The sequence below is a fragment of the Zosterops lateralis genome (genome assembly GCF_965231275.1).
Source record: "Zosterops lateralis genome assembly, chromosome: 13".
Classification (NCBI taxonomy): Eukaryota; Metazoa; Chordata; class Aves; order Passeriformes; family Zosteropidae; genus Zosterops; species Zosterops lateralis.
Window position 1 is genome coordinate 7440113 of NC_139773.1, and position 26762 is coordinate 7466874.

At 40.1% G+C, this 26762-nt stretch overlaps 1 protein-coding gene across 2 annotated transcripts in view; it reads left to right on the forward strand.

Annotated features, from left to right (window-relative positions):
* Window positions 1-7995: 7995 nt before the first annotated feature.
* NEDD4 (NEDD4 E3 ubiquitin protein ligase) overlaps window positions 7996-26762 on the forward strand; it is a gene marked incomplete at its 5' end in the record, with an annotated part of 49308 nt that continues 30541 nt past the window's right edge. Inside the window, 5 exons of one of the 2 annotated variants that reach the window (XM_083871141.1) lie at window positions 7996-8201; window positions 18066-18139; window positions 19629-19707; window positions 19913-19951; window positions 20409-20462. In XM_083871141.1, coding sequence (XP_083727267.1) covers window positions 8157-8201; window positions 18066-18139; window positions 19629-19707; window positions 19913-19951; window positions 20409-20462 — 291 coding nt within the window. Of the gene's footprint in view, window positions 8202-18065; window positions 18140-19628; window positions 19708-19912; window positions 19952-20408; window positions 20463-24485; window positions 25998-26762 lie in introns of those variants that run through there. The other variant, XM_083871140.1, reaches the window with a different exon arrangement.

Here is a 26762-nt window from a genome sequence, read left to right on the forward strand (position 1 = left end):
CAGAATTCCACCTCTGGGGTTAAGGATTGCTGTGTCAAATGAAGCGGTGGTTCATGTAGTCCATACAATGTCTCTGGCAACTGATACCTCTTCTCTAGAGCAGACCTGTATTAGTATGTGGTCACAGAATAAATGGCCTCTTTAGAAACTGTTCTAGACTCAAGAGACAGAAGCTCCATCTGAATCCAGTCAGAGTTAACCAGTGCTTAGATCTTGCTGCTCTCCTCCCTCTCTTAAAAATAGTACAAGTTAAGCTTGGATAAGGAGACAAAGAAAAAGATGTAGTGAGGCTTACAAATTGGAGCAACCCTGGGAAGTTATTCCAAAGTCAAGGAAGGAGCAGACACCTGTCTGTATCCTTAAGAATTTTCCAAGTTGGGGATCCACAAAATAGTCAATTAACCGAATGTGCCCAGGCCTGGGCTATGCTGTCCCTGTGCTGTGTTTGTGCTCTGGCTGCAGGGAAGCCTTGGCCAGGTAGCCATAACAGAGGAGCCTGCAGGCAGCTCCCACTCAGTGCTGGCAATAATGCCACTTGTGTGTCCTTGCCTTTTATCTGAAAGTGCAGCTAAAAGTTCTCATGTGAACATCCTTTCTGCTTGGCCTTTGAAGTAGTGAGCAGAGTTGTTTTCTGGTAGGAAAATCCTGTAATAGCTCAAATAAGGCAGCCTTCTATGGGCGAGATGTGTGTGTGGATTGGAGGCCCATTCTGTGCTGCACAGGTGGGGATCTGAAGGGATGTCAGACTGTCTGTACTGTCCTCTCTTTGTAGTGCTCATTCCAGCAAATGGCATTTTAAGTATTACTTCATGGGATCTGAGTGCCTTTGTTACTGCTGTTGTGACAAACCAACACCCTCTAGCACAGTTAACATTGCCTGATGAAATTGCAAATCTTTCAGTCTCTTTTTTGCTTTTCCTACCCAGCTTGTTAAAAAAAGAGAAAGGGGTGAAATACAAACTCAGGAAAGCCAGATTAATTATATCAGAAGTGAACTGAGGACATGGAAAGAAATTGTTTTGAAAGCATTTAGTGGCTACAAGGACAGCCATTTCTTGAAGATTAGTGTTTAAATACCCCAAATAAAAGACTAACTGATATAATGCAGAATACATAACTGAATGATTATCGTTCGTGATAGGTCATAACATTTCTGCCATGTGCTTTGGATATGTAGGAAATATCCTACTAGTGATGTAAATACTTGAAATGTGTTGGAATATTTGCATATCTATTCTCCAATGGCTTTGTCGTGCCTCCTCCTGAGTCTGTTCTTCCTGGGCCTGCCTACCCATTTTCTATATCTGGTAATACCTCAGTTCTGAAATCATTAAAAGGGTCCATTTTTGTCCCTGTGGCTCATCTTTTCTGTGCTGTCAGCCTCCTTTTAAATAAACTGCTTTTATATGGATTATGGTAAGTTATGTATCATTGGAACTTTGCCTATCCACACTACCTAGTTAGATGATGCTCATTAGAATAAAATTTTCAGTGGATCTCAAGCTGCTGGTTCAAGTAATGTATGCTACTGATCCAAAGCAAATGCTGCTGTTTGTGTAGGGGGGTTTGGAGTCAAATGTTACAATTGCACTTGAAAAATTGGCCTAAGGACTGAAATGAGCCTCAGCAGCTTATGAGCTTTATTTTAGCCTGCCTATGCATACAAGGGGCCACTTTTTGATGGAACTATTTTTAAGTTGTGTATCTATTATATGAAATAAGCTAAATGTGCTTTTAAAGCCTTCATATGTGGTGAAGGTAGGAAGAAGAAGATACATAGGAAGTTGAAAATACATTTTTATTTCTTCAGGGGTTGATATCCTTATGTTCACTTAGTAACCTATTGGCAGTGGATTTTTGTGATGACAAAATGGAACAGGGCATTACCTGACTGCTGCTGGGACCGAGTCCATCTGTAGCCTCAGGTTTTTGAAGCACTGTGTGGAGAAGGGAGCTAGTGGGAATCAAGAGAACCTGTCCCTGCAGCCTTCCTCAGGTAGCCAACCTACCTATTGCTTCAAATCAGTACTTCTCAACATACTTACCTTAGAGAGCTATTGGGCTTTTTGCAAATATTCTCCTTTTGTTTCTAATATGGATGGGAAAACACAGCACTGTTACTTATCCTACATTATAAATTAACTGAGAAGGACTTGGTCATCTCCTTTGCCTATCAAGAATGCCCTTGAGTGTTCTATTTGCCTGCTCTGTATCAGTACTTCAAAAGGACACTTGTTCCAAGGGCTAAGATAATAATTTCCCAGAGACATCATGCCCAAATCCTCCCTGCTCTGAGACAAGAAGAGGCTTTTTGAAATGTGTTCTTTAAAAAGCTGTGTATAAGCAATAATTATTTCTGACTGGAAAAAAATATTCTTCTTTATTCTATTTCAAATTCCTTTGAAAAATTAAAACCATCTCTCCTGCTACATATGTAGAGATGAGAAGGATGCTGAAGTGCCTTTGTCCAAGAGGCCCTGCTCAAAGGTTCTTGGTTCTTGCACCAATGGCATAACTAAAATCTGCTCTGACAAAGATTAGTTGTGGACAGCAAAACTAACACAGGGGGCTAAAATGGCTGTCTCTGAAAAAGCAAAATAGGAGATCTCAGTGCTTACTAATAAGGAATTGCTGGAGACCTGTTTTGCTGCAAATAACTTTAAATTACTTCAGTGCTTTAGGAATTATCTGAGGTTAGCTTTTTATCAAAGACAGTAGCTGTATAATAGGAGGATATTTGCAGTTCCCTTTGCTTTTGGCAGAGGTAATCCTCTAATCATTAATAAGTATCATTTTACAGCATGCACAAAGCCCGACATTCTTGTCAGTCAGCCTGGTTTTTAGGCGTACCTTCTTGTGGGATTACTTTCTATGGCAGCCAGACCTGACAATATGTGGACATTTTTGGATGGTGTGCTATTAAGTGTAGTTTAGCATTATCAGTAATTAATTCCCAGTGACAAAACTTTCAAGATCATTGGAAACCAGTCAGTGAAACAAGAATAACACACTGAAAATCTGTGTACTCAAAAGTATTTGAACATAACAAATACCTCAGAAGTAATTAAAACTAACTAATAACAGCAATTATTTACTATTCGCATTTTCCTAATGAAATAAGAAACACTATAAGAAGGAGCATCTTGTGTGAAACTGAGATGTGGGAAGATGGGAGTGCATTAGTGATGCTCAGTCACACGTCACAGCTTCTCCTGGTCTTAGCAATGTTTTAGGCAAAGAGCATATAGCACCTACTACTTCATACACATACGGAGAAGGATAATCTCAAGGTATTTAAAGAAGAAAAGCCAAAATATGTAATTCCCTGGAAAGTTCTTACTTCTCTAACTTTGCGATGGGTTGAGCTGTTAGCAAAAATACCCACAATTAGTGTGTTAAACATGGGATCACTGTGGATAATTAATCTGGGAACAGTATGACAGTAGTTGACTGGAGCTCATCACCTCCGGGTTTCTGTTCTGGCAGCTCTCCTCCCCCTCAAGCTGAAAATAGAGAGAAAAAGATGACATCTGAGTGGTGGTGATTCAGACAAGTGTTTACCATTTCATTCAAATGCATATGCACAAAATGAGTGTGACTTTCCACCTCCACTACAGTTGCTCTTCTTACTATGCAGGTTTGCTCATCAAGACAGATATTTTGAAAAGAAATTGCTTGTAAACTGTTATACAAGTCACAAAAATCAGGAAAAACATTTTTTATATCTTTCTGTTCTCTCCTGTGAGAGTTGGAGAGCTCAGCATCTTTCCTGGGAGACGGAAGAAGGGAGCTGGCCCAAGGCAGGTGTTGGTGCCTGGGGAACACAGGCCCACGCTTGGAGAGCAGTGTTAAATTTTGTCTGCAGGTTGCCCTGGAAAAGGAGCTACTTGAGCAGAGAATTTCTGGTTCGCATCTGGTCTGTCCCTGGGTGATGGTCACACCTCGCTGTCATCCTGCAGAGCTGCAGGGCTTGAGGCTGCTGGAGGCAGTGCCTTGGCTTCAGGCAACACAGAAAGCACATGTATCCAAACAAGGATATGCTGCTTTTAAGGGAAAGGAGAAAAGCTCAGGAAAACAGAACCTGTGACTTTGGAGAGCTGAGAGTGAAAAAGAGCAGGAAGGGGCTGGTGAAAATCTGCAAATGAGCTAACAGCCCGGTTGCAATGCAATGCAGAGACAGCTGCCAGCCTGGAGTGACTACCAGACTGAAGTTCTTGCTTACAAAATTTAAACCTTTATGTTTGTATCAGTTTTGCATCTTGTTGTCATGGTGTTTCAAAGCTAGTATTAAATGCCAGAATCTGGCCTGTATTTAACAGAAGAGCCAACAAGAGTGTTAACTCTTGGGCTTTTAACTACATCTCTGCATTAGCCTCTTTACTGAGACATTACCTTGATAGTAAAGAAATTGAGGTTATTAGGATACCAATAGGTGTTTATTTCTCTTAGTCATAGCAGTGACTCATGACTCAAATTTTTTCTATTAATTCCCTGTTGTACACAGTTTTCCATTTGCCTGTCACTGTGACATTGTGAGTGGTTCATAACATTTTCTGTTGTATGACTCAGTAGAACAAAAGACAATAGGACAAAAATCTGTTTCTGCCATTTGCATCTGGGTTTGTTGTTGTTGTTGTTTAGTTGCAGTTAAAAAGACTTCTATTCCTTTGGTTTAAAGGAAGACCAGCAAAGATAATGTATCCAGTTTGGTTTAAAATCCTCTGTAGCAAAAGTGTATCCTACATTTAATAAGTTAAAACGTACTTTGGTGTTACTTGATGTCCCAGGTTTTATCACTTAACTGTCTCTATAGTTAACATATATTCTTAAATGAAAGACTATTGTGATAACCCTTTGGAATTCTGAAACAAATCTCCTTCATACACATAATTTCCTCCTTTAAAAGCAAACACTGCTTTGTTGGGGTTTTTTCAAAGTAGTTGAGTATTATGGTGCACAGATTCTCTTTGGCCTAGGAAAAGCATTTATGATCAAGAAAGACACAAACCATGTATCATAAATGTATATAAGATTCAAACCACAAATTGGATCTATCAGAGTGAATACCATCAGCTTAGAGATGGATTAAAAAAAAAAACAAACAAAAAAAACAACTTAGTAAATTTTTGATTTTTCATGGGACTGAAGGTTAGTTTAGATGGCAGGAAAAGTCAAATTTGTTACCAGATAAGAACTCACTATTGGAAAGGAGTAATGAGATAAGATATGAACAGATTTTGGTGTGGATATACAAAGTGTTCCATTGCACTTAGATGATCCAAATTCAGGTTATTCTCTGCAACTGAAAATCAATTAATTGCTTTCAGAAGAGCTCTCTTCCACTAATAGTTTGTAATAGCATAACACCATAAAATATTAAATGCTGGAAATAGATATCTAATGTAAGAACTGAATGTATGTTAACAAACATATTGTGGTTTATGTTCCCCCATTTTTAAGTAAAATAATAATTTAGGTGAAGCAATAGATATCTTGCTGGAATATTGGAGATAACTATTGATCCCACTGAAAATGCACATAGACCTTCCTTTAATATATGGATGCCTCTGGGTATCAAACCCAGAAACACAAGTTCTGTGTTTCTGATCTGTTCATGGCAGGTCATCTGGTTATGGATTTGGGCATTGACTCTGTTCTAACTCCTATTCTGGACAGTCAGTGGTCTTTCCACACAAAAAATGTGTTAGTGCTATGTTAATCTGCTACTTAAAAAACGTAATATAACAAAATGAGTATGTTAATGTCCTGTTGTAAATTTCAAAAGGGCATTAATTTAATTTTCAAAGTTACTGAAATGACACATTATTTAAAATTCAATGTTTGAGTTTTGATGTCCTACGGAAAAGCCCAATAAATAATGTGCTAATAAAATATTCACAATGGAAACCTTTATTAAAAAGGACTTTAGGATGCTTCTTCCTATAGCCTTAACTGTACAGGAAAGCTGAGACTGCAGAAAGGCAGACAGAGTTCTGGCTAGTGACAGTAAAGTGTAGTAAGATATTTATAGGGAGAAATACAAGAGTATCTTTTATTAGACTAACCAATACAATTTTGAAAAACAAAACAAAAAACCTCAACTGTGAGCTTTTGGGGCTCTGATGATTTCTGTTTGACATGGTTTGTACACTCCAGCAGAGTATGGGAGACAGCGCTGCAAAACCCACAGTGTTCGTGTTTGACAGCCACAAACCCACATGCTTTTTCTAGCAAGCCGTAACAAGAATTTACTAAACTTCGTTATACTCAATCCCAGAAAAAGCTGGACCTGGAAATCACGCCTGTTGTAACTTAGGCAGATTTTCCTGCCTTGGCTGTTACACAGAAATTTAAATTTGGACAAACCTCTAAACTTGTGCTGGAAGAGTGATGTAGGCAAAGCTGAGCCAAAGGAATTGGAAACTTTGGGTGTCCAGAGGGTCAATTCAGAAACAGAAGAGGGCTGTTTATTTTGAAATACCCAAAAACTTTTCTGGATCTTATTTTCCAAGCATTCTTGTTTGGTCTTGTAACAGACATTGTTTCCCCAAGTAAATCTACCAATTGGCTATGAAGCACTTACCCAAATGCCACTTTGTCTGTTTGTAAGATACTTGCCTGAATTTGCATAGGTAATACCCTACACTGATTTTGGGACACACACAAACTGATGTTGATGTTGAGATTGCATTTCCTTGGAGCATCTGGTTAGCCCCTGGAAGGAGAATGTGTGTGTGTGACAATGGGCACAGGTTTGCCCGAGTCTCTCTGAGGAGGTGTTACCTGGCTGTTCCATGGCCTGCCCGGGGCACAGTCCAGAGGGCTGAGCTGGGCCTTTGTTTGTTTTGGAAAGGGAAGAGTTTCTCATCAGATGGTGATGGCGGAACTGGGTCACCCAGGGCATGAGGGGCCAGGCTGGATCAGTGGAAAGGTGACGAAAGACCCTGGTTCCTTGCCAGTACAGGTGCTGCTACATTTGTTTGTTGTCAGTGACCCGTGATTTTCAACATGTTCAGCCTAAGGGGGAAGGTATGTTCTCTGCACTCCCAGACTCTGCAGTGCCTGGAGGAGTTTGGCTTAGGCTTGTAGAAAGGCTTATAGGTTACAAAGCTCATACTAAACCACTCTATTTACAGCTTTTTTAGCACAGCTCTTGCTGTTGTCCCCTGCCTGCTGGAAAGGCGGGTGCTCAGGGCGGGATTCCTCAGGGATTGATTCACAGGCTTGAACCAGGCGTGGGGGGCAAGCAGATTTTTTTATCGAGAAAAGTCTTGACAACATCGTTGTTTTGATTTCAAACATGGCTTTTACGGTTTGTTTTTTATTGTCCTCTGGCACTCTCCTCGTTTGGGTGTTATGTCAGGTCAGCTCCTCACACAGCTGGGACTTCCTTCCTCCTCAGAGCACGCTGCAAGGCAGCACTGCCTCATCCTGGCGGGCAAAGTCCTTTTTTCCTCTCCCTTTTCCCCAAATTTTTGCAATTTCATGTTCCCTGAGTACGAGGGGTTAGGCAAGAGCTCCATAGCTTGGGCCTAGCTATCAGAGGTGCAAAAACAATCTTAAGATGCAGCAGGAGAGTTTTAGGTTGGACATTTGGAAGAATTTCTTCATACCAAGGGTGATTAGGTATTGGAACAGGCTGCCCAAGGAGGTGGTAGAGTCACCGTCCCTGGAGGTGTTTAAGACTGGACACTTGGTGCCTTGGTCTAGTTGACACGGTGGTGTTCGGTCATAGGTTGTACCCGATGATCTCAGGGGTCTTTCTCAACATAATAGATTCTGTAAAGAAAGACGTCGACAGTGTAAACCACCGGGAAACATTTCAGAAAGGCGGCGTTATCCCGCGGCGGCGCTGGGTAGGGCTGCCGGGGCGGGCAGGGCGGAGCACAGCGCGGCGCGGCTCCTCAGGGGCGGCGGGGCTGAGGGCGGCGGCCGCGCGCCCCCTCAGGCTGCCCGCGCGGCGCGTGTCTCCAGGCGGGGCATGGAGCGAGAGCCAATCGGAAGGCGTCGCAGACATCCGGGTGGGTGGGGCCGAGGCCCCGCGCGCCAATCAGACGACGGGAAGAGGAGCGGGGCGGAGCCCGGGGCGGGCGCGGGGCGGGGCCTGGGGCGGGGCGTAGGTAAACACGGCGGCGGGGGGCGCGCGCCGCGCGGCCATGGCGGCGTCTCCTGCGGAGGTGCTCGGGCTGCCGGGCGAGGAGGTGAGCGAGGCCTCTGCCGCCCCCCGCGCCTCCCGCCGCCCTCTCCGCGGGGCCCGGGCGGCGGCTTCTCCGGGGGCTGAACCCCCTGCGGGGCGGGTGTTGCCCGCGGACCCGCTGCGGCGTGGCGCGGGGCGGGGGAGCGGGGCGAGGTGAGGCGATGAGGGGGGTCCCGGCGGGACCGGCCCCCGGTGCCGGCTGCTCCGCGCCCCGGCCCGCCGGGAGGTGGCGGCTGCCGCGCCGCCCGGCACCGGCATTCCTGTCCGCCCCTCGAGGGCTGTGCAGCCTCCTCCATGGACGGAGCGATCCGCGTGCGCTCCCAACTTCCTCGTGACGGAGCGAAGCGGGATTTCTTCTCCTCCCGCTCTCTTCCCGGTACCGGAGAATCGCGTCTTTGTTCCGGGCTTTGTCACGGGTGCTGTGACAGAGCGCTGCGCGGATTAGAGCGGTACAGAAGGGAGCGCGGTGCCTGAGCGACGGGGCTCATCCCGGCACTGCCATAGCGGGAGTGTGAAATCCCGTCGGTGTTCCAGTGAGTTTTCTGCAATAAAGCCGTGGGTGGCTGCAGGTGACCCCTGCAGTGGCCTCTGTCCCGAGGTCGTAGTTCCCGAGCACGTGGATCTTTAGGAGGGTGGCCGGGGATGAGGTACCTGTTACCGGGTGTAAGTGACAGACAGGTGGAGTTGGCTTTTGCGTTGTGACCGAGGCTTGTGCATGGGGCAGGATGTTATGGAATAGTTAACTTTATCAAGAAGAAAAGTCAGGGGAGTTCTAAAATTGCAGATGCAGGAAGACTAAAAGCAGTGTCTCTGAAAGCTGTTTGGTGACCTGTGTGAAATGTCAGTGATGTTGTCTTTGAGCCAACAGGATAAATTACCGAGATTGTCTCTGATCAGCTCTTTTTTGTGTCCAGGCAGTGATGATTTCTTTGTCAATGCATACTTGTTGAATCCATAACAGGAATTCAGTTTGTTAAAGCTCGAAAATACTATTCCTTGTCTTGTTAGCATGGCTCCCTTTCTCATGTTGTGCTTTATTTCTGGACAAGTAACTAAAAAGCTCTTAAATGACTTTTTTTTCTTCATCTTAGTATTTGAAGTACATAGGATTTCTAATACAAAATTAGCACTGCATACTGCAAGGGTTGCATAACACTTCCTATTGCAAGATCCTGTTTTCAGTTGCTAGTAACTTTCTGAGGCTGTGTAGTTGTACTAAAACATTCTATGCCTTAGGCTCTCTATTTTAACTTCGTTAAGCTTTGTTCAGTCCAGCTGCTTTGTAGCCTCCCTAGCTATGAGGAAAATATTTTGAAATCTGCTTAAAATTGAACAACTCTGATCTTCCCTCTATCATTTTGAGCATAAATATGTTTCTTTGGAACAGCTGGGGGAAAGGGGAGAAACCATGTAAAAAATCTATCAGATCCAACTTTTTCTGCAATTCAAGAGCTTAGCCAAACTTTTTCAAGTGACATATGTGAAAAGTGCAGTTTGTTTATGCTCAGAGATGATAATATTCAGTGAGTACATACTGATTCTCATGTAAAGAACTTGCTCAGTTATCTTCATAATTTCCATGTGAGATTCTGCATGCAGAAATGACAAAACAAAGGATCTTAGGGTTCCAAGAAAACTGCTCTTCTAGCTGCTTTTGCCTAGGATACTAGAATGGAATATAGAGTTCTCCCTCCTTGGATGGTCTTTTTCTGTCTTCAGGCAGTTTAGTGAAGATACTGCAATCTTGAAGATTGTATACACAGAAGCACAAGAAAAACATGATCAGAAACCCAAGTCATATTGAAAGTATCATCAAGGACTTTTCTGTTGTCTCCCTGCATTGTTTTGCAGTCTTGTCATAGTTTGTCTGCATGCTGCTGCTTCCCCAGGGCTGCTCTGGGGCCTCTTCTGTAAGATGGATTTACTTGGGGTGTAAATCAGAACTATCTAATGAAAGAAAGCAATACTGTCTGCAAAACCTCTTGTTACAGCTTTTGGATATGATCCTATGGCAAATATAATAATTATAAATGAATTGTTAGTCAGCAAGGCAGGTGAGGAGAAGTTGGTGTAATTGTTGAGGCAATTGAGTGCACTATTAGGGTTTGGATTCCATCACCACAACTCAAGGTAGGCATTTATGACAGATTTCTTTTTTAATGGTGTATTAATCACTTGGACTTAATAAAGGAATGCCAATAGGATGTTGCTGACACAAAAAGAAGCTGGGATTAAAAAGGTGTAATTGAAGTTATTGTGGATACAGTGGGGTCTTGTATATGCTGTATATAGGTATCTGAGTTGCAGATGCAGTTCTTAATTTCTCTGGTTCAGTTTTTCTTTTGTAAAGGTATCCTGTCACCCACAGGACTTGTGGCTTAGTTGAGTATTGAAATAATGAGCTCTAGTAAGATCAACATGGGAAAAACAATATTCTATATTCAGACCAAGGTCTTAGCAGTAGAAAAGTAGATCTCGAATGGTATGGAAATAAGAAGAACATGTTGCTTTTTATCACCCTAGTAACTTTTTTTCAAAGGGGAAAGGAATGCGATAAAGTGTACTTCCTTCTTCCCAGCAGGTCACACTCCTCTCACAGCACTGTTTGCCAGGTTCCTTGGAGCCATCAGCTGGGAACATTCCCTGCTGCAGACTTTGTGGTGTGGGAGCCCTGCCTGCTCTTGCCATGCTCGGTCTTCCTTTGAATGCAGGGACAGGTGTTGGTTCACACCCACAAGAGCAGACTGACACAACTGCTGCTGCCTTTCTTTGTCCTAGTGGGGTTTTGGAAGAGGGACTTTCTCATACAAAACTTTCCAGTTGTTAAGACTTGGGTTTCTGTACATTAATCACTTTGATCAAGCATTTTCTGACGAGGTATTTATTCACTTCCACTTACTGTATTTTTGTGACAATTGACTGCACTACTAAATACAGTATTTTCTAACAGTAATTGTGGAATGCTCTTTCAAAGACTGAAGCAAGAATTGTTGATAGCTTAGCTAATGCACTGTTATTATTTTGGTTACAGAAGGAATTACATTTTTCTCAGTGGTTTGCTGTGTTAAAAATAAAATTTCTCGAAAGTTGTCTGGTATCTGTTTCTGTTTTCTATCATAATACCTGCTCCCACTGTAGGGCTTTGGGATGGCATTCAGTAAAACAACACTGATTGCCTATACAGATGTCTTTCATAGCCAGTTTAATTTACAGATGTCTGTATGTCAGAGTTCCTACGCTCCCAGCCTGAACTGAAGACTTACTTTGTTCAGCTCTTTTTATGTTGCCCAGATAACACTCTAAGTTAGGTAGATTTTTAGATCTTTTGCATCTGTTATGTTTGGTTGCTTTCAGGGATGAATCTTGAAATGAGAACTTCTCATATGCAAAAATACACTTCTTTGCATATGTTTGTCATTTCAGCTTTCTCAGTCACTTGAGAACTACTCTGTGTAGAATGTATTCTTGTTTACTGCAGGTCACCCAAGACTTCTCATAGGTGTATGGTATTTCGTTCTGGAAAGCTTTAGATACATTGTTATGTTCCTTTAGGATCTGCTACTGGAGCAGGTTGTTTATGGTTACTTAGCTTGTAGTTGGTGAGGGGAATGACCAGGATACATGGTTTGTCTTCCCTACTTCTGCACGCTTTACCCCACAACTCTTCTCCTATTGCTGTCTTTTGGAGATGATGCTGATGTGTAGGAATGTTTCAGACATGACTTCAGAGACTGGCATGGGCTAATCTTCTTTTGGATTGCCTCTGACAAAACCAGAAATGTTGTTTGGCTCCTTTGTGCCTGAGCTTGAGGCTGCCCAGTGCTTCAGTTCCTGTTCAAAGTCTATGGCCTCCCCAGTGATTCTGTATGACATATCTGCTATATTTGACTGTTCTTATACAGACACTCAAACAGGAAAAATAGACGTTTGTGTCTCTGTGATTTAGAAAGGCTCTCAATTTTTTCCAGGCTGTGAAGGACTTTACCATTGCAAGACATGTCCTAGAATCCCATGAATCTGGATTAGAGTTGAGACTCTTGTAGAAATAATGAAGCTTGCTGGCTTGTAGTCTTCCTGATTTTGTTTGGAATTCACTTGCATTTTTTGAACAGCAGTGTAATTTGTGTAGATCTGGTGGTTTCCAGAAGCCAATTGATGCCCCTCTGTTTGTGTTTTGTTGTTATTTGGGGTTTTTTTGAGCCTTTCCTTTACACTGAACTAATAAACACTGAGTGGGACTGTTATGGCTACTGGGTTGCACATAGTGAAAAATTGTTTGGTGATTGTTTGGAGGGTTTTGGGGTGGGGTTTTTTTAAATTCTGTTGACAAATTGGTAACTCCATTAGTGGACTTCTGTTGTCGTGAATTTCTTCCTTAATTTGTAGTCAAATGCAGCTGTTAAATACAATCTGTAGTAACAGCCAGCATTTCTTGATGGATGAGACTCGTACTTATGAGCACAAAATGCTCACATGGTACAATTAAATTCTTCTAGTTAATTAGTAAGACTGATCTGTAACTGGCAGGAGGAAGTTAATGACTTTCATTATGTTTGAATGATCAGTTAATGTAGTTTTATAATAGGAATTTTTCTCAATCTAAAACTTTGTTTAGTTTGAAATAATTTCTTCATAGAAAAAAGGTTCAGCTCTGTTGGTCACTGTAGAGGGGACAGTGTTCTCTGGGTTGTGAAGCAGTGGTCAAATGGGAAAGTTTCCTTCCCTTTTCCCATCTCCTGGTGAAATGAAGTGATGGTGCTAAGTGACTTGCTATCACTTAGGTGTCACCTAACATGTGTGGCTGCCTCATCTGAGAAGTCTGATTATTGCAGGAAGTACTTTTCTCCACCTAAGGCTCCCCATTCTGTGGGAAGTGCTTTCTTTCAAATGAGAACTATATGCAGACAGGAATCTTAAGAATGCCTTAATATATAGCTCCTGATATTGCCAGAATCTTTAAAGCTGATGCTACTGTACTGTTTTATTGTTGTAATAAGCTTTGGTGCTTATCTTGGCTTTAGTGGTAGTTGATTCTTGACCCATCTAACAGGAACAAAAGAATAACAGGATGTTATTGCCTAGAGGAATTGTTTACTACCAAGTGTTCTCTGTAAGACTACTCAGTCATTTTTATATTGGCTTCCTTAAAAAAAGCTATCTAATAGTCCACCAGATACTACCATTTTATGTTTTACATTAAATTAACCATCTTGGCTTTGACTATAGTCATTAAATGTCACCATTTCTTGATCTCTGCCTTTTTTCCTCACCCTTTCTTCCTCCTTATATTTTTCTTCTGTCTTCTGCTCTCTCTTGGAGTTCTAAGGCAGGACTCGCTCTCCCAGTTGTCTTTAGTGTTATTTTCCTGCCATGTGAAGTTGGAAAGGATAGGGGTGAGAATGAACAGTTTGTTAATACCTGTCCTTTGTAATTATTGACTGTAAGCCAGGCAAGACCATTCCATTCTCGAGGTTGTGAACAAGTTTTGAACTCCTTATAAGGTTGAAATTTTTTCCAAGTGCTGTTTTCTTGTCCAAAATGAACAATTCAAGAATATCTCATCTTAATATATATTCATTTGACATAGGTAGTTTCATAGTGACTTTTGTGGAAATGAAACTGTTGTCTTCTGCAAGTACCACTTTATTAGTTTAAAACTTGCTTTGCTGCTCTGAGAACACATTTTACAACTATTTTAAGGCACACATAAAAATAATTTCTGTTTTATTAACAGTTCCAAGAATCGCAAGCTGGAAAACATTGCCTTTAAAGCTTTAAGTTACTGATTGTCAACATGCTGGCTCGGAAACCTTTTATTTCATCCCTTGTTACACAGTATCTGTTAGTAAATAGATTAATTATTAGAGATGGTGAAAATGACGTGGTTTATTTAGTCCTAGGTATTTTGACTAGCATCTTGAACATGTACTTTAGAACATACTAACAATAGAGTAATATAAAACCTGGAAGTTGATAATAAGATAACTATCTTGCTGACTCAGCTCTGAAAAGGATGTTTTGTCTCACTTAATCAGACCAAGACATTTTGGATAGTTTAGTCTCTGTAATATTCTCCTCTTCCATAGCTTTAAAATACTATATACCCCCTAAAAACAATTTAAGCTTGATTTTGTTGGGAGCAGCCTAAGTGATACAGTGTGCAGCCACTCCCTGGCAAATTCAGTAGTTTCAACAATATTTCTTCTATTTCCATTTGCTGTTTTTACCTGATTCATATTGGGTTACTTACATTCTCAGAGGGAACAGCTTAACAATGCAGTTGTAACATTACTGTATTCTTCTTTTTGTTTGTTTTTTTGCCTCCAGCCTCTGGAATGGCTGGCAGTCAGAAGTTGTCAAAAGAAGCTGAATGTCCTTGTTCCATCTGTACAAACAATCCCTGTACAAGTCTGTGCCCAGAGCTGCTGCCTTTGATGGGCTGCTGTGTGCATGTCTGTGCTACAGAGCAGCTGGGTACAAGGGCACTAAACCTGTGTGTGCAAAGCAGCAGAGAATGCTCAGTTTCTTCAGCTGTACAGACAGAATAAATTCAGATTGACCTGTTCAAGTTAATGTCAGGACTGCAGAAGCATGGGTAGACATTTATATCCAGGAAGAGACTCTTGAGGAGATAAACTGGGCTGAGAGAGCAGTCTCTTAGATAAACTGCAGTGCTGCTGGGCATAGCTGGTGTGTTCCTGTTTACTGGCTAGGTGCCTGTCCCCTCCTCTGCCACAAGAACCACTGGAAGCACGACAGTGGCATAAAAGAGTAGCAAGACAAGCTTGAGAGCATCTGTAGTCAGTGTGGAAGTGTAAAAGGTACAGGCTGCAGCCTGTGTATTTTTTGAACCACAAAAACACTCATGTTGCAGCTGCCTATGGATCTACAGGAGTTACTGATCCACATTTTCTTGTATGTGGCTATGAAGAAGGCAAATAAGGATCTCCTGAGCAAAGGTGAATGAAGAGGATGAGGTTCAAAATTGCCTTTCAAAGCATGAAATTCTGATTTTGAATCTGTTTCCTGTGAGAATCAAGTATCTGATGTTCTATCTCCATTGCAGAGCTTGCATGGCCTAATTTTTGTCTGCATGAAATGAGCTTCAAAAGGTCCTGGAGCTCTTTGGCTGTTCACTGCTTTCTGGGATCAGTGTGTTTGTGGCAGCAGTTCCTCAGTGATTCTGGGTGAGTGAGGAGGAAAGGTCGGATGGTCACAGCCCAGCCCAGTATCCTGTCTGCAGGCTCTGCCTCTTCAGGATGTGTGGGGTCATGGCAAAATGGTTCCTTCCAGTGTCAGGCCCTTCTGACTGGGTTTGGATCAAGCTGTCTGAACTTCCCCTGATGTTCATTGCACACCGGTGTGACCAGAGAATGAGGAACCTCATATATTGAGATTATGTATTGCCCTTGCTTGTTAGCATGGGTTTTTTCCTGAAGTTTCTAATCTCCATAGCTTGGGAAAGGGAGAAGAGGGCATTCAGTGTCACCTATCAGTTTAAAAAAAACAAAAGGGGGTGTGGTGGCTTTTGGCAGTGAGAGCTGATAGTTGAAAATGTGAATGTGAAAAAGGAGATCTATTGGGAAGATTGTTGTGAACAATTCAGGAATTATTTAGAACTGTTTTTCTGTTAATCTACAAGGGTGTTTCTGTGGGGCATACTTTTTCATACTTTCATGGTGGTTTGGTTAGTTGTTCTGCTCAGCTAACTAAAATGCTGTCCTAGTTTGGCACTGACCCCAAATAAATAATAACCTTTCTTTCAGCAAGGCATGTTTAAATCAACCTTCAGCATGCCAGCATTGGGTTTGTGGCTTCTAGTTTCCTGAGGCTATGTGCAAAGCAATTTGTCTTTCTGTAAAATAGCTTTCATATCTTTATTATGATACAAGTAAACAAGCCATGTGATTAAGCCAACTTTAAAATCTCAGGAGCATGGATCCTATTCCGGGATCTCCCCTGTGTGGACTACACTGATGCACTCTTAAGCCTGACTCTGGGATGTCTGTGCCCAAAAGCATCTAATTGTCTTTGCTGTTCTCATGCTTGAATAATGGAACAAATCTCGTGGTCTAAGCAACTGAATGCAGATACAAGAAAAGCCATTTGTCTTTTCAGGCTGTGTGTCCTACATCAGCGTCGGCTCTCAGTCTTTTTCTGAGAAGGAAAAGGTGGGGTTGTTTGTCAAGCTGATTTCTGTCCGTTGGGTCCTGTGGGCTGTGGCTGAGGCCCATCCTCCTGTTGGAAGGGAGTCAGGGTGCTCTGGGTGCAGTGCAGAGGTGCTCAGGGAGAGGGGAAATGCACACGGGGGACTCTTCTTGAATCACTGCAGAAACTCACTGATGTTGAATGTCACTGAAGCCAAGTACTGGGTAGAAGATAAACTGGACATTGTTTTAGAATGTAAGATGGGTGGATACATTAGGGTATTTGTGATATATAAAAGCATTAACAAATAGCTCTTCTTAATTTGGTGCCAACATAGTTTTTTTACTTATGTTTCCTTAAATCAGGTCAGTTCTGTTGTTGTCATAAAACACTTGATATTGTTATGTACATTAAATGCCTGATCATGACTAAGAATTTTGAAAGTTTAGGCCACTTTCTAGTGGGCAGTGCTGGGAGGGTTTGTTTGTTGGTCTTCTTTTTCTGAATTCTTAGTGTATCTAGTAGGAGACAATTTCCTTTGAGGTGAAGGCCAAAGATAGACTTGTGACTTGGCTGGAATTGACTTGGACAATTGATTGTTTTGTCAGTGGGTGGACATTGTAGATGTTCATTTCAGTTCCCGGGCAATCACCTCTAACTGTAGAGGGTGGGAGAAACTTGCTTACTTTTTTTTTTTTTTTTTTTTTTTTTTTTTTTAATTTAATGGTCTGTTCTCAGTTTTACATTTTTAGCTAGTAGTTCCTGCCTCAGGATTAGGATGCAGTTCTCTCCATTAGCTTTAAGAACCATTCCAATGGGGATTGGTTAAGGAGTCTAGCCCTGTGGTTATATAGGAGACCAATGATAAAGCATTATTAGTGCTTCCTAGGAGTCTCCTTTAGAAAGCACTTTCAATAGTATGTGGAATTCGGGAAGCCCCCAGGGAGAACACCCAGTGCTTCACCCATTGCTCTTGTATCTGTTTAACTCCTTAACCTAGACTGGGTCAGCTTTCCTCACAAGTGTCTCTGACCCACCATCTCCTACAAACAGCCCTTCATCTGGAAAGCTTTTTGCTTTCCAGAGAACAGTTGCTCATTTGTCTTCCTCCTCTGATATGGTCACAGCTGTTGGGATTTTTTTCCCTCTTGAATTCAGTACCTTATCAGATGAGCCATGTAGGACTGTGCAGCTGTATTAATTAACAGGAGAAGTGCAATTACTTACATCACCCTTGTGAAGCTAATTTGTATAATGTGTAACTAAAATATTTTTTGGTTTCTTAAAAAACCCATACTCTGCTGGCAGGTCATACAAGAAATCCTGATATTTTAATGTGACCTCTCTGTGTTGTTAACCAAAAATAGATGCAAGAATTTTTCATTCTTGAATTTTTTTCCCATAGTTTATTACTGCTTTATTAAACTATTTTGATAAATTTTATACCCTTTTCATTCTGCCCAGGAAATAAATATTGTCAGTCTGTTTGCCTCCCTCTGATGAATGCCAAGATACCATTAGGTGAAAGCTTCTGTGGTCCATGCAGATGTGTCTGAGTTGATAGAGCTATTTCTGTCACACAAAGTAGCTGCATCATTTAGTCTGCAGTTTTCAGTGTGAGCTCAAAATTATGCCCAAAATTTCTTTTAGCATTATTAATTGAAAATAGACCAGAAAAATAAATCTGAATGCATCTTTAATATGTTACTTTGTTTTTAAGGAGAACACGCGAATTGTCAGAGTGAAGGTTATTTCTGGAATTGGCCTGGCCAAGAAGGATATCTTAGGAGCCAGGTAAGAATGTGTTGCTAATGTATTAAGAGACAGCTGCTTCTTTATTTTCTTTCAACAGCTCTTCAGTTCTCAGTAAATTATTCTGTGCCTCTTGGAAAAAAAAAATCCAGACTCTTTTAAACTCTTTCAACTGGCAACTTTATAAAATTATTAGAGACTATATAAACGTGAAGATATCTGCTTTCTTGTCCAGGAGTGACTTGGATAGATCTTATGTATTGGCAAAACAAAGTAGAGGAATGTTTTATTCTCTGCATGGTGAAATAGCTCTGCATGGAGGATATATCCATGTCTGTATTTCACTACAGGTAGGCTGCAGCTAAAATAACTAGAGTTTAGTTGTAGTCAGAGTTCTCATCTGTGCTTGAAAGACTTGGAATGAGCACAGTACTAAACACTGGTAGCTATAAGACTGTTTCAGTTCAAATTATGTGCAGAGGAACAGTGGCTTAACATTTAGCAAAGGAATGATCAGACTTGTGAGCTGGTAATTAAAATGCTTTTAGGATCTTGTAGAGTTGGCAAGTGGCAGAATGCATTCTGTGCTGAAGCCACTTTTGCTTCTGGCCTTTGTACAGAGGGTCTAGAAAAGTATTGATGGTTTAGTACAAGTTCTGCTGTCAGCTGCTTTGGCATATGTGCAGGAATGTTGTTATTTTAGCACAAAATTGCTCTGAGTGACATCAGTTTAGCAATAGAAGAATTTCTCTTGTGAAATTAATATTTTCCCTAAAGCCAGACAATCTCCCTTAAATTTTTTGTTCATGTATATTTTTTTTTACTCCAAGCAAAAACAGATCAGCTTTTCTAATCATAACTTAAATATGTGAAAACCATATGCTCTTTTGCTGTATGGCAGACAATCATGGTCATTTTTTGTTACTACTCTGAGCAACTGAATGCTTTAATTGTTCATGAAAAGTAGATATTGATATAATATGTTGGGGTTTAGTACTACAGAAAGGGAAAAGACAGTATGACATTTTAAGCAACAATATTAGGACATTTTTGTTAACAGAAAAATTCGGGTCAAGCTCTGTCAAAGTGATAAAATGTTTAGTAAAATTGTTGCATGTTTGAGGAAGTACCTCAAATTCCAGGTGTTCAAAAGTGTTAAGATACTTAATACTTCAAGATTTTTCAGTCACAACTGATTTTTTTCATGCATGTCTTGTTGAAATGTGAGAGGGTTTATTAAATCTGTTCTTGAGAAATAACTGTGAAAGAGGACAGAGTCCAATTGTACTGATACACAGAATGGCATAGCTAATATGATCGTTATCACAGCTAGTGTTTATATTAGTTTTATCTCTAAAACTATGTAGGAAATGATTGTAAATTACAAATGTCTGTGGTATTTGCAAAGTAATTGTAACCCCTGGCTACATAACTGCTATTAATTTGAGCCTTTTAAGACTTGACTGCTGATAACGGTGACCAAAAAGGGCATAGAGCAACATACTACTTGTTTGGTTTTTTCCCCTACCAGTGACCCATATGTGAAAGTGACATTGTATGATCCAGTGAATGGAGTCCTTACCAGTATTCAGACAAAAACTATTAGAAAGGTTAGTCATCTTATCTGTGTGGGTGTGGTGGGGTTTGTTTGGGGTTTGTGGTATTGTGTTGAGTTATTTTTTTTTAATCAAACTCCAGAGGAAAAGTTAAAGCTACAGGAAATATGAGAATTCATCAGAAATTATGTACACTCGTACAGAATTATCAGTATAACTAACGCTCTCTTTTTTTTTTTTTTTCTTCCTCTGCACATAGTCCTTAAACCCAAAATGGAATGAAGAACTCTTATTTAGAGTAAGTGATTTTGTTTGTAGGCTTATTACCTGTTGGATATTATGCTGACACATTGGGAAAAGCTACTCAGTACTCTCCCTACTTCAGAACTCTTCCCTAATTCAGAAATAACTCTACAATTAATGTTCTAAAAGGCTCAAAAACTGCTTTCCTTAGATATAGATTTGTTAACTCTGGCAGAAATGTTACATTTTTAATCTTGATGTTGCCTTCTTTATTCTGTGAATGTTCAAAAGCATGTATGTGGATTTAGAAACAGTTTGGGATAGTACCAGTTGTGGCTTACTGGTTCTAATAGAAATGCATTGCATAGTAGAATGGCAGGAAGGTATAAATTTACTGTTTTAATAGAGACCTTTGGCATTTCTTTCCTTCTGCATAGACACAAAGATTTTGCTGAAGACAAGAGCTGGAGTTGAGTATATGTGTTAATTATAACTATTCTTCTTTTTCATAGGTTAATCCTCAGAAACACAGACTCCTTTTTGAAGTATTTGATGAAAACCGTTTGGTAGGTCTTTTTGTGTTAATTTTGCAGTTCATTAAAGATTTGAATGAAAGCAAGTCCATCAAGATTCAATGTGGATTAAAAAACCCACTCCAAACAACCTTAATTTCTATAATGAAACCTAAAGCTAAAGGCAGACCTGATTAATTTATTTATCTGAGATTACCGCATTCCTGAAACTGTGAAGCAGTTACATCATTATTGTAAACTTCTAATGTGCTTTAACTCGTGAAAGCATCATTCTTTTATAGTGCTGTTCACATGATAGGAAATTCTTTGGTGATATTGAAAGTTCTATGTTGGATGTTTATTTTTCCCTACAAACAAAGCAGTATTGATACGTGGTGTGAGAAGCTTCTTCAGTGTGTGAGAGTAGCGTGAAAGAAGGCATACATGGATTTTCTTTGGAAAGCTCAAGAAGTGAACAGTGAATTGTGATCTCGTAGTGGAGTGGATTGTATCACTCTGAATGGCAGGTCACTGGTGAGATAAGGCTAACTTGTGCTTTTATCTCAGTGAAATCAAAATTCCTCCTCTGATCCAAGCTCTCATTTTGTGTCCAGATGTCTAGTTACCTGTATTTGTTTGTCTTTCATTGTAAGGGAGTAAGCTTGTAGCAGTACAGTCATGACACTTGCATCTGTTTCACTGATGTTCCCTGTCACTGGAACAAATACCTTTCCCTTCTGCAGGAGGTGGGAACTAATAGGAGGGATTGAGTGCTCTTACACTCCAAACAGTTTCATTCTGAATAAAGGATCTCTTTGTGCTTTGTGCTTGAGTAGTGTGTTGTCCATGAAAAACATTTTTTCCTAAAGCTTTCTGCATGTGTTCAGTAAACCATTGTATCTTTTATCAAGGCGCTGCTCTTCTGAGGTTGGGAAGAGTGAAAATATGTGTAAATATAACTACAAACTGCCTAGAATAATGAGATTTAAGAATGAAGAGGCTTGTTTCTTGGTTATAGGCATTACACAGTCCCCAGACCATTTACTTAGCTGGTGATATTACCTGTCCCAAGTATTTCAAATAGGGTGTCTCTGATTTATTTAAAAGCAATGTTAAAGGGATATGAGCACTTGTGGCCTACATGAGCAGTTAAATGTGGTTTTTCAGGATGCTCAAGTTTTCATCTGGACATAATATTATGGGTTGCAGCATATCCCCTATGAGTTTGAAATACTCTGTCCATTGCACATCTTGTTAGAGCATTGCTGCCACCACCTGGAAGTCACGAGGCATGATTAGAAAATAGGATTCTTGATTTTTTGGGGGAGAAGGCCAGTGTTTTCTTTGTATTTTCCACCAGGAGAACTCCTTCACATTCTTTCTCTAATCCAGAATATATAAATTGTTTAATCTGTTTGCATATGGAGAGGAACCAATTAAACATTTTTTTGGTATCAGCTCGGAAATGATGCTTTGTTTCCCCTGCATGATTATGTTTAGAGATCAAAGTATCATGACCTCATCAATCACTCTGTAGTTCTGTAATAAAATGCCTATATTTTTCATGGTTTACATCTCACTTGGTGAATGGAACAGGCCATCTCCCTATTTCTCTTTAGCTTGCCCTCAGAAACTGTGTTTTTATCCCAGGTGTCTTGGGTTGTTTTAAGTAAGACAAATTGTTGCCTTAGCTATGATTGTTATTTAGCATTGACAAGCTCCCCCAATGCTATTAATTCCTCCTCACATGTCAAAATTCAGAGGTGCCTTGCTAAGTAGCTATGATCAAAAGGTGTTTCATCTTCTGTTACTGCAGCCTGAGAAAGCTGCAGTTGGCTGGAATAGCTATACAGATATAGCTAAGGAAGAGACACATGTTGAAAAGCTTTGCTGGAATCCTAAGGCTTGAGTTACCAAATTAGGTCAGTTTATTGTTTTCTTAGGATTTCTTTAGTAAAATTCACACCATCCACTGGGGGAGAAAGTCATGCTTTTATTAAAGGAAACCAGCACCTCCAATGGTTGCACTTTGTGTCACACCAACATGTTACAAACTGTGCCACTAATTCATTTGTTCTTGAGGAGAGATGAAGCCTTTAGAAATGCATTTTTTACTTTTCACTCACATAATTTAGGGTCACTTGCTGATGTTTTTAGTTTGTGTTTGGTTTGTTTGGTTTTATGGGGTTTTTTTGCTGTATTGCTTGAAGTTCAAATGTAACTTTTTGAAACTGACCAAAAGAATCTTTTACGGTATTTTCCTTTCCTCTTCTCTCCCCATCCCAGTCCCCCAAAAAAATATAACTTTAGAAGAAGTTCTGTTGGTTATAATGAAATAAATGAAGTGTTGTATTTGTTGGCTTTTTATGAATAAGCTAGTATTCATTTATTGCTGCATTCTAATAATGGAATTCAGGTAATGGAGGTTAAGTATGCCCTGGAGTATAATTAGAAAACAAATTTGTTGCTTGCAAACAAGGCACTGTGAATTTGATTCTTGGCTCTTTTTTGGGAAGGAGGTATAAATGTTAATTTTACTGCCTTCTAGCTTAAAATACAGTAAAGGTTAAATAAATATGAAGCAGAAAAAACTCCTAGTAGTATGACCTATAAAAGTATAAATGGCCTAGTGTTCTCTTGTGTTTGTACTCTTTCAGCAGCACTAAGTAATTTCATGTTAGTGCAGTAGCATTCAGTACTGCATCATATATGGCTTATGTATTCAAAAGTACATTCATAACCCAATATTCTTGTTTTTCAAAACAAAACCCACAACAGAAATCCCACTTAACAAGATTCAAGATTGTCTTTTATCAAAAGTCCCACTAGGTGCCAGCAAAGGACCTCTACAGATTATATGAGCCAGTGAAACATTTTGTAGGAATTCTCAATCCCTTTAGTCTTGGAAGAATTGACAGTATATTAACTTCTTGACATGCTGATCGTTTTATTTAATAAATGAAAATATATTTTAAAAATTAGTTAGGAATGTATGAGGCAATTTCAATATAATTTTACAGAATAGCTTTCTGCTCTAATTCTGTTTGGTAATGCTTTTTATCTCTGTGCATACTTAGTTCAGTGTTCTAAAGTTTATTTAGCTGGTCACATATCTGCAAATCACATTGAACTGTAATGAATGTGTCCTTACTCTGGACTTCCAGCAAACAAGATGAGGTAATTTAATTTGTAAGAATAATTTTGTTTTGTTCTACCTTTAACAGCTGTAGTTAGAAAAGGTCAAACTAGAAAGAAAAACAAATGCCAAATTATTAACCAGAAAAACTTTTTTTTGGCTCCTATTCAGTTGCACCTCATTTAAAATTATGAATTAATAAACACAGAGGGTTCTACTATGTGCAGATCTTTAGAAAATGGGATTACTTAGCAGCATGTGGATTGCAAGATAATGCCAGATTTCTTTCAAGTTTTATTTAAATAGTACAGAAGAACATTTTCTTAAGGGAGAGGAGGCTTATTTCACTAGTTTGTGCATAATTCAGACCTCAGCAGTTTGCTAGCATGGTTACTATTTGGAAATTCAATCCTGGACTTGATACTCAATTATATGGGACTTCATTCCTACCAACTTCCTGTAATTCTAAACCTATGGGTAAAAATATTAGTAGTCATACGCTGCCGGGGAAAGTACGGACACATTGACTCAGCTCGTGCAGCCGCAGCAGGCGTTGCTGTTTGGAACTTGGAACTTCTGAGAGCCTATTATAGTATTCATTTATGCAAAATCTGGAAGGTATAATTGAAACAAGGTCAGTAGTGTTTGTCAGTGTGTTGCAGCTGAGGTCCTTGGAACATAAGTGCTTTTTAAGTGAAGGCTTTCTGACTGCAAGCAATCGACGGTCCAGAAACTACAGTTCAAGGAATGGCTGACTTATTTCAAGAGGTACTTTCTTTTCAAATGCTAGTATCTTGTAGAAATTAGGACAAAGACTGCAACTTTTATGGGCTTTTACTGTTGCAATGTACCAGCTCTGGGTTCTGTGCAGCTGCCTGTAGCCTTTCTGCTGAAGGATCTTTGTGGGTTTCATTTGCTAACATGCGTGGAAATGAGAACAAATGGCACGCCGGTTAAGACTGCATTTTGCTACTCAAAGAAGCAACACAGATCCACTATCAGAAACCTCTGAAGATTTTTTGGATAATAATAATTGTATGTACTTCAAAAAATCTCAGAGCTCTGCACCTAGCGTTACACAAGTGAAACTAACTCCTAGACAAGCTGCTTATGCACCTGTAGTGCAACAAGCAATTAATCAAGAGAAAAGCACAACTGTTTCTTCACTGCAAATAAAAAAGAGCAGTTCACTGCACATTTCCTTGCAGTCTAGAAAGCAGAGTGGATGTTCCCAGTTTGGTGATGCTGTGGCTGCTGGTGAAGACACTTCATTCATTGGTATTGGTAGTGAAGAGAGCTGTGGCGCTGGAGCTGTGGCTGATCATCGATCTAATGACAGCCTTCTGAGCAATGCTGCTCTGGGCAGAGGCAGCCTCAGCAGCATTGCAGCAAGTGACAGTGGCTCGTTCAGCAGTGCTGGCAGTGACTATGGATCATGTGCAAGTACCACAAGTGATGGAGGTTCCTATAGTAACAGTGTCATCAGTGACAGTGGCAGTGGCTCTCTTTGGACAAGTGACAGTACTTTCTGTAGTAGTGTTGCACATGGTGACTCTTCATATAGAAGCACTGCAAACAGATGTAATCCCTCCAGGAGTAACTCATCTCAGGAAACATTGTATAGAAATAATACTACTTTTGACCAAGATGCTTTGTCAGTGAGGAAGAAAACTAAAATTCCATTGCGACGTTGTTCATCACTGGTTATTTTTCCTAGGAGTCCTTCCAGTACTCCTCCAGCTTCTCCAGTAAGCTCAGGTCAACTACCACACAGAGGCACCTATCAAACATCTCATAAATTAATTATTTCTCCTAGTGAGCTGGCACAAAAAGAAGATCAGACCATTTCCAAGGGATTCCTTTCAACAGCAGTCAATGGACTTAGACTCTCTAAAACGGTTTGCTCTTCTGGCGAGGTCAGAGACATCCGACCGCTTTATTTGAATGCATCGTTACAGGACAAAAGTCAAATTTTGAATGGCCCTCAGCAGGCAACCTGTGAAGAAGTACCTGATGGCTTTTCATGTGTTTCAGTTCACCTTACACAAAAAGGATTTGCATCAAGCAGTGAAATGGTTAATGGGTCTTGCAGTCCAGAGTTAAATCTGAACTCTGGTGCAAAATACCCTCATTTAAAACTGGAACGTAGCACATCTGCATGTCTGCCCTCAAAAACAGATTCAGAATATCAGATTAATATAAATGAACTAGAAAGACCCAATGTACAGATGAGCAAAACTCACCATATTTTGCAAAGAAGTGTTTCCTTGGAAGGATCACGTCAAAAAGTTTCTTGCTGCTTATCCAGCCTTAAATACAAGTGTCAAAGTGCAAGGACGTCTCAGTTGCACATACAGTTCAAAGCTGGGAATGAAGGAAAAACAACTGGTGTTAGAAAAAGATATGGAACCTCTAAAAGGGAAATGTCTAGCACTTTGTGGAGGCCCCATAAGGTGAGTGTTGTGGTTTATAGAAAAATGTGATGGTATTTTGCAGTTGAAATTTATCTGGAAAGTAATGAAAGTTTGCAACCAAGACTTAAGCACAATGATTTCAGAGTTTCCTAATGGTGTCAAATTGTCACCATTAGGAAGTTAATTTTTTAATTATGTGTAACATTTGGGTTTTAGATTAGTTTCTTAGAATATGGTACATACAGTAGCATAGATGAATAGGTGTTATGTATTTAATAGATTTTAAACAATAGTTTGCTGTTTACATGAACTCATAGGGATTTTCTTGTTTAGTTATTGAGACATGGGAGTCATTTAAACTTCAGATTAAATACTGTAGTTATAAACACCTAACTTTTCAGTAAATTATTGGTAGTTACTGAAGTTGTTTGCATATAAAATGGGTAAAAATGAGTGATCTTTTAGTTTTATTTCAGGTAGGCTTTATTTTACAGAGCAGTTTGCTGTACATAGAATTAAAGATAAGTCCTATTTGAGCAGAGAAACTGTAAATACCATTTGTTTCTGTATACACCCTGAACCACAGGAATTTTCAGAGTTTCCTCTCACTCTTTTTTTTCCTCCTTCCAACTACTATTTCAGCCTGAGCAGTACAGAGTAACTTAATACCTCTCCCAACAACATTACTGTTCAAATTATAGTACTTGGGTCTAGAAGGCTTATATTAAATATCTATATTTTTTTATGTAATGAAATTCATGTCCAGCTAAACTGCAGAGGTGTCTACTCTTATTAACTCTTAAG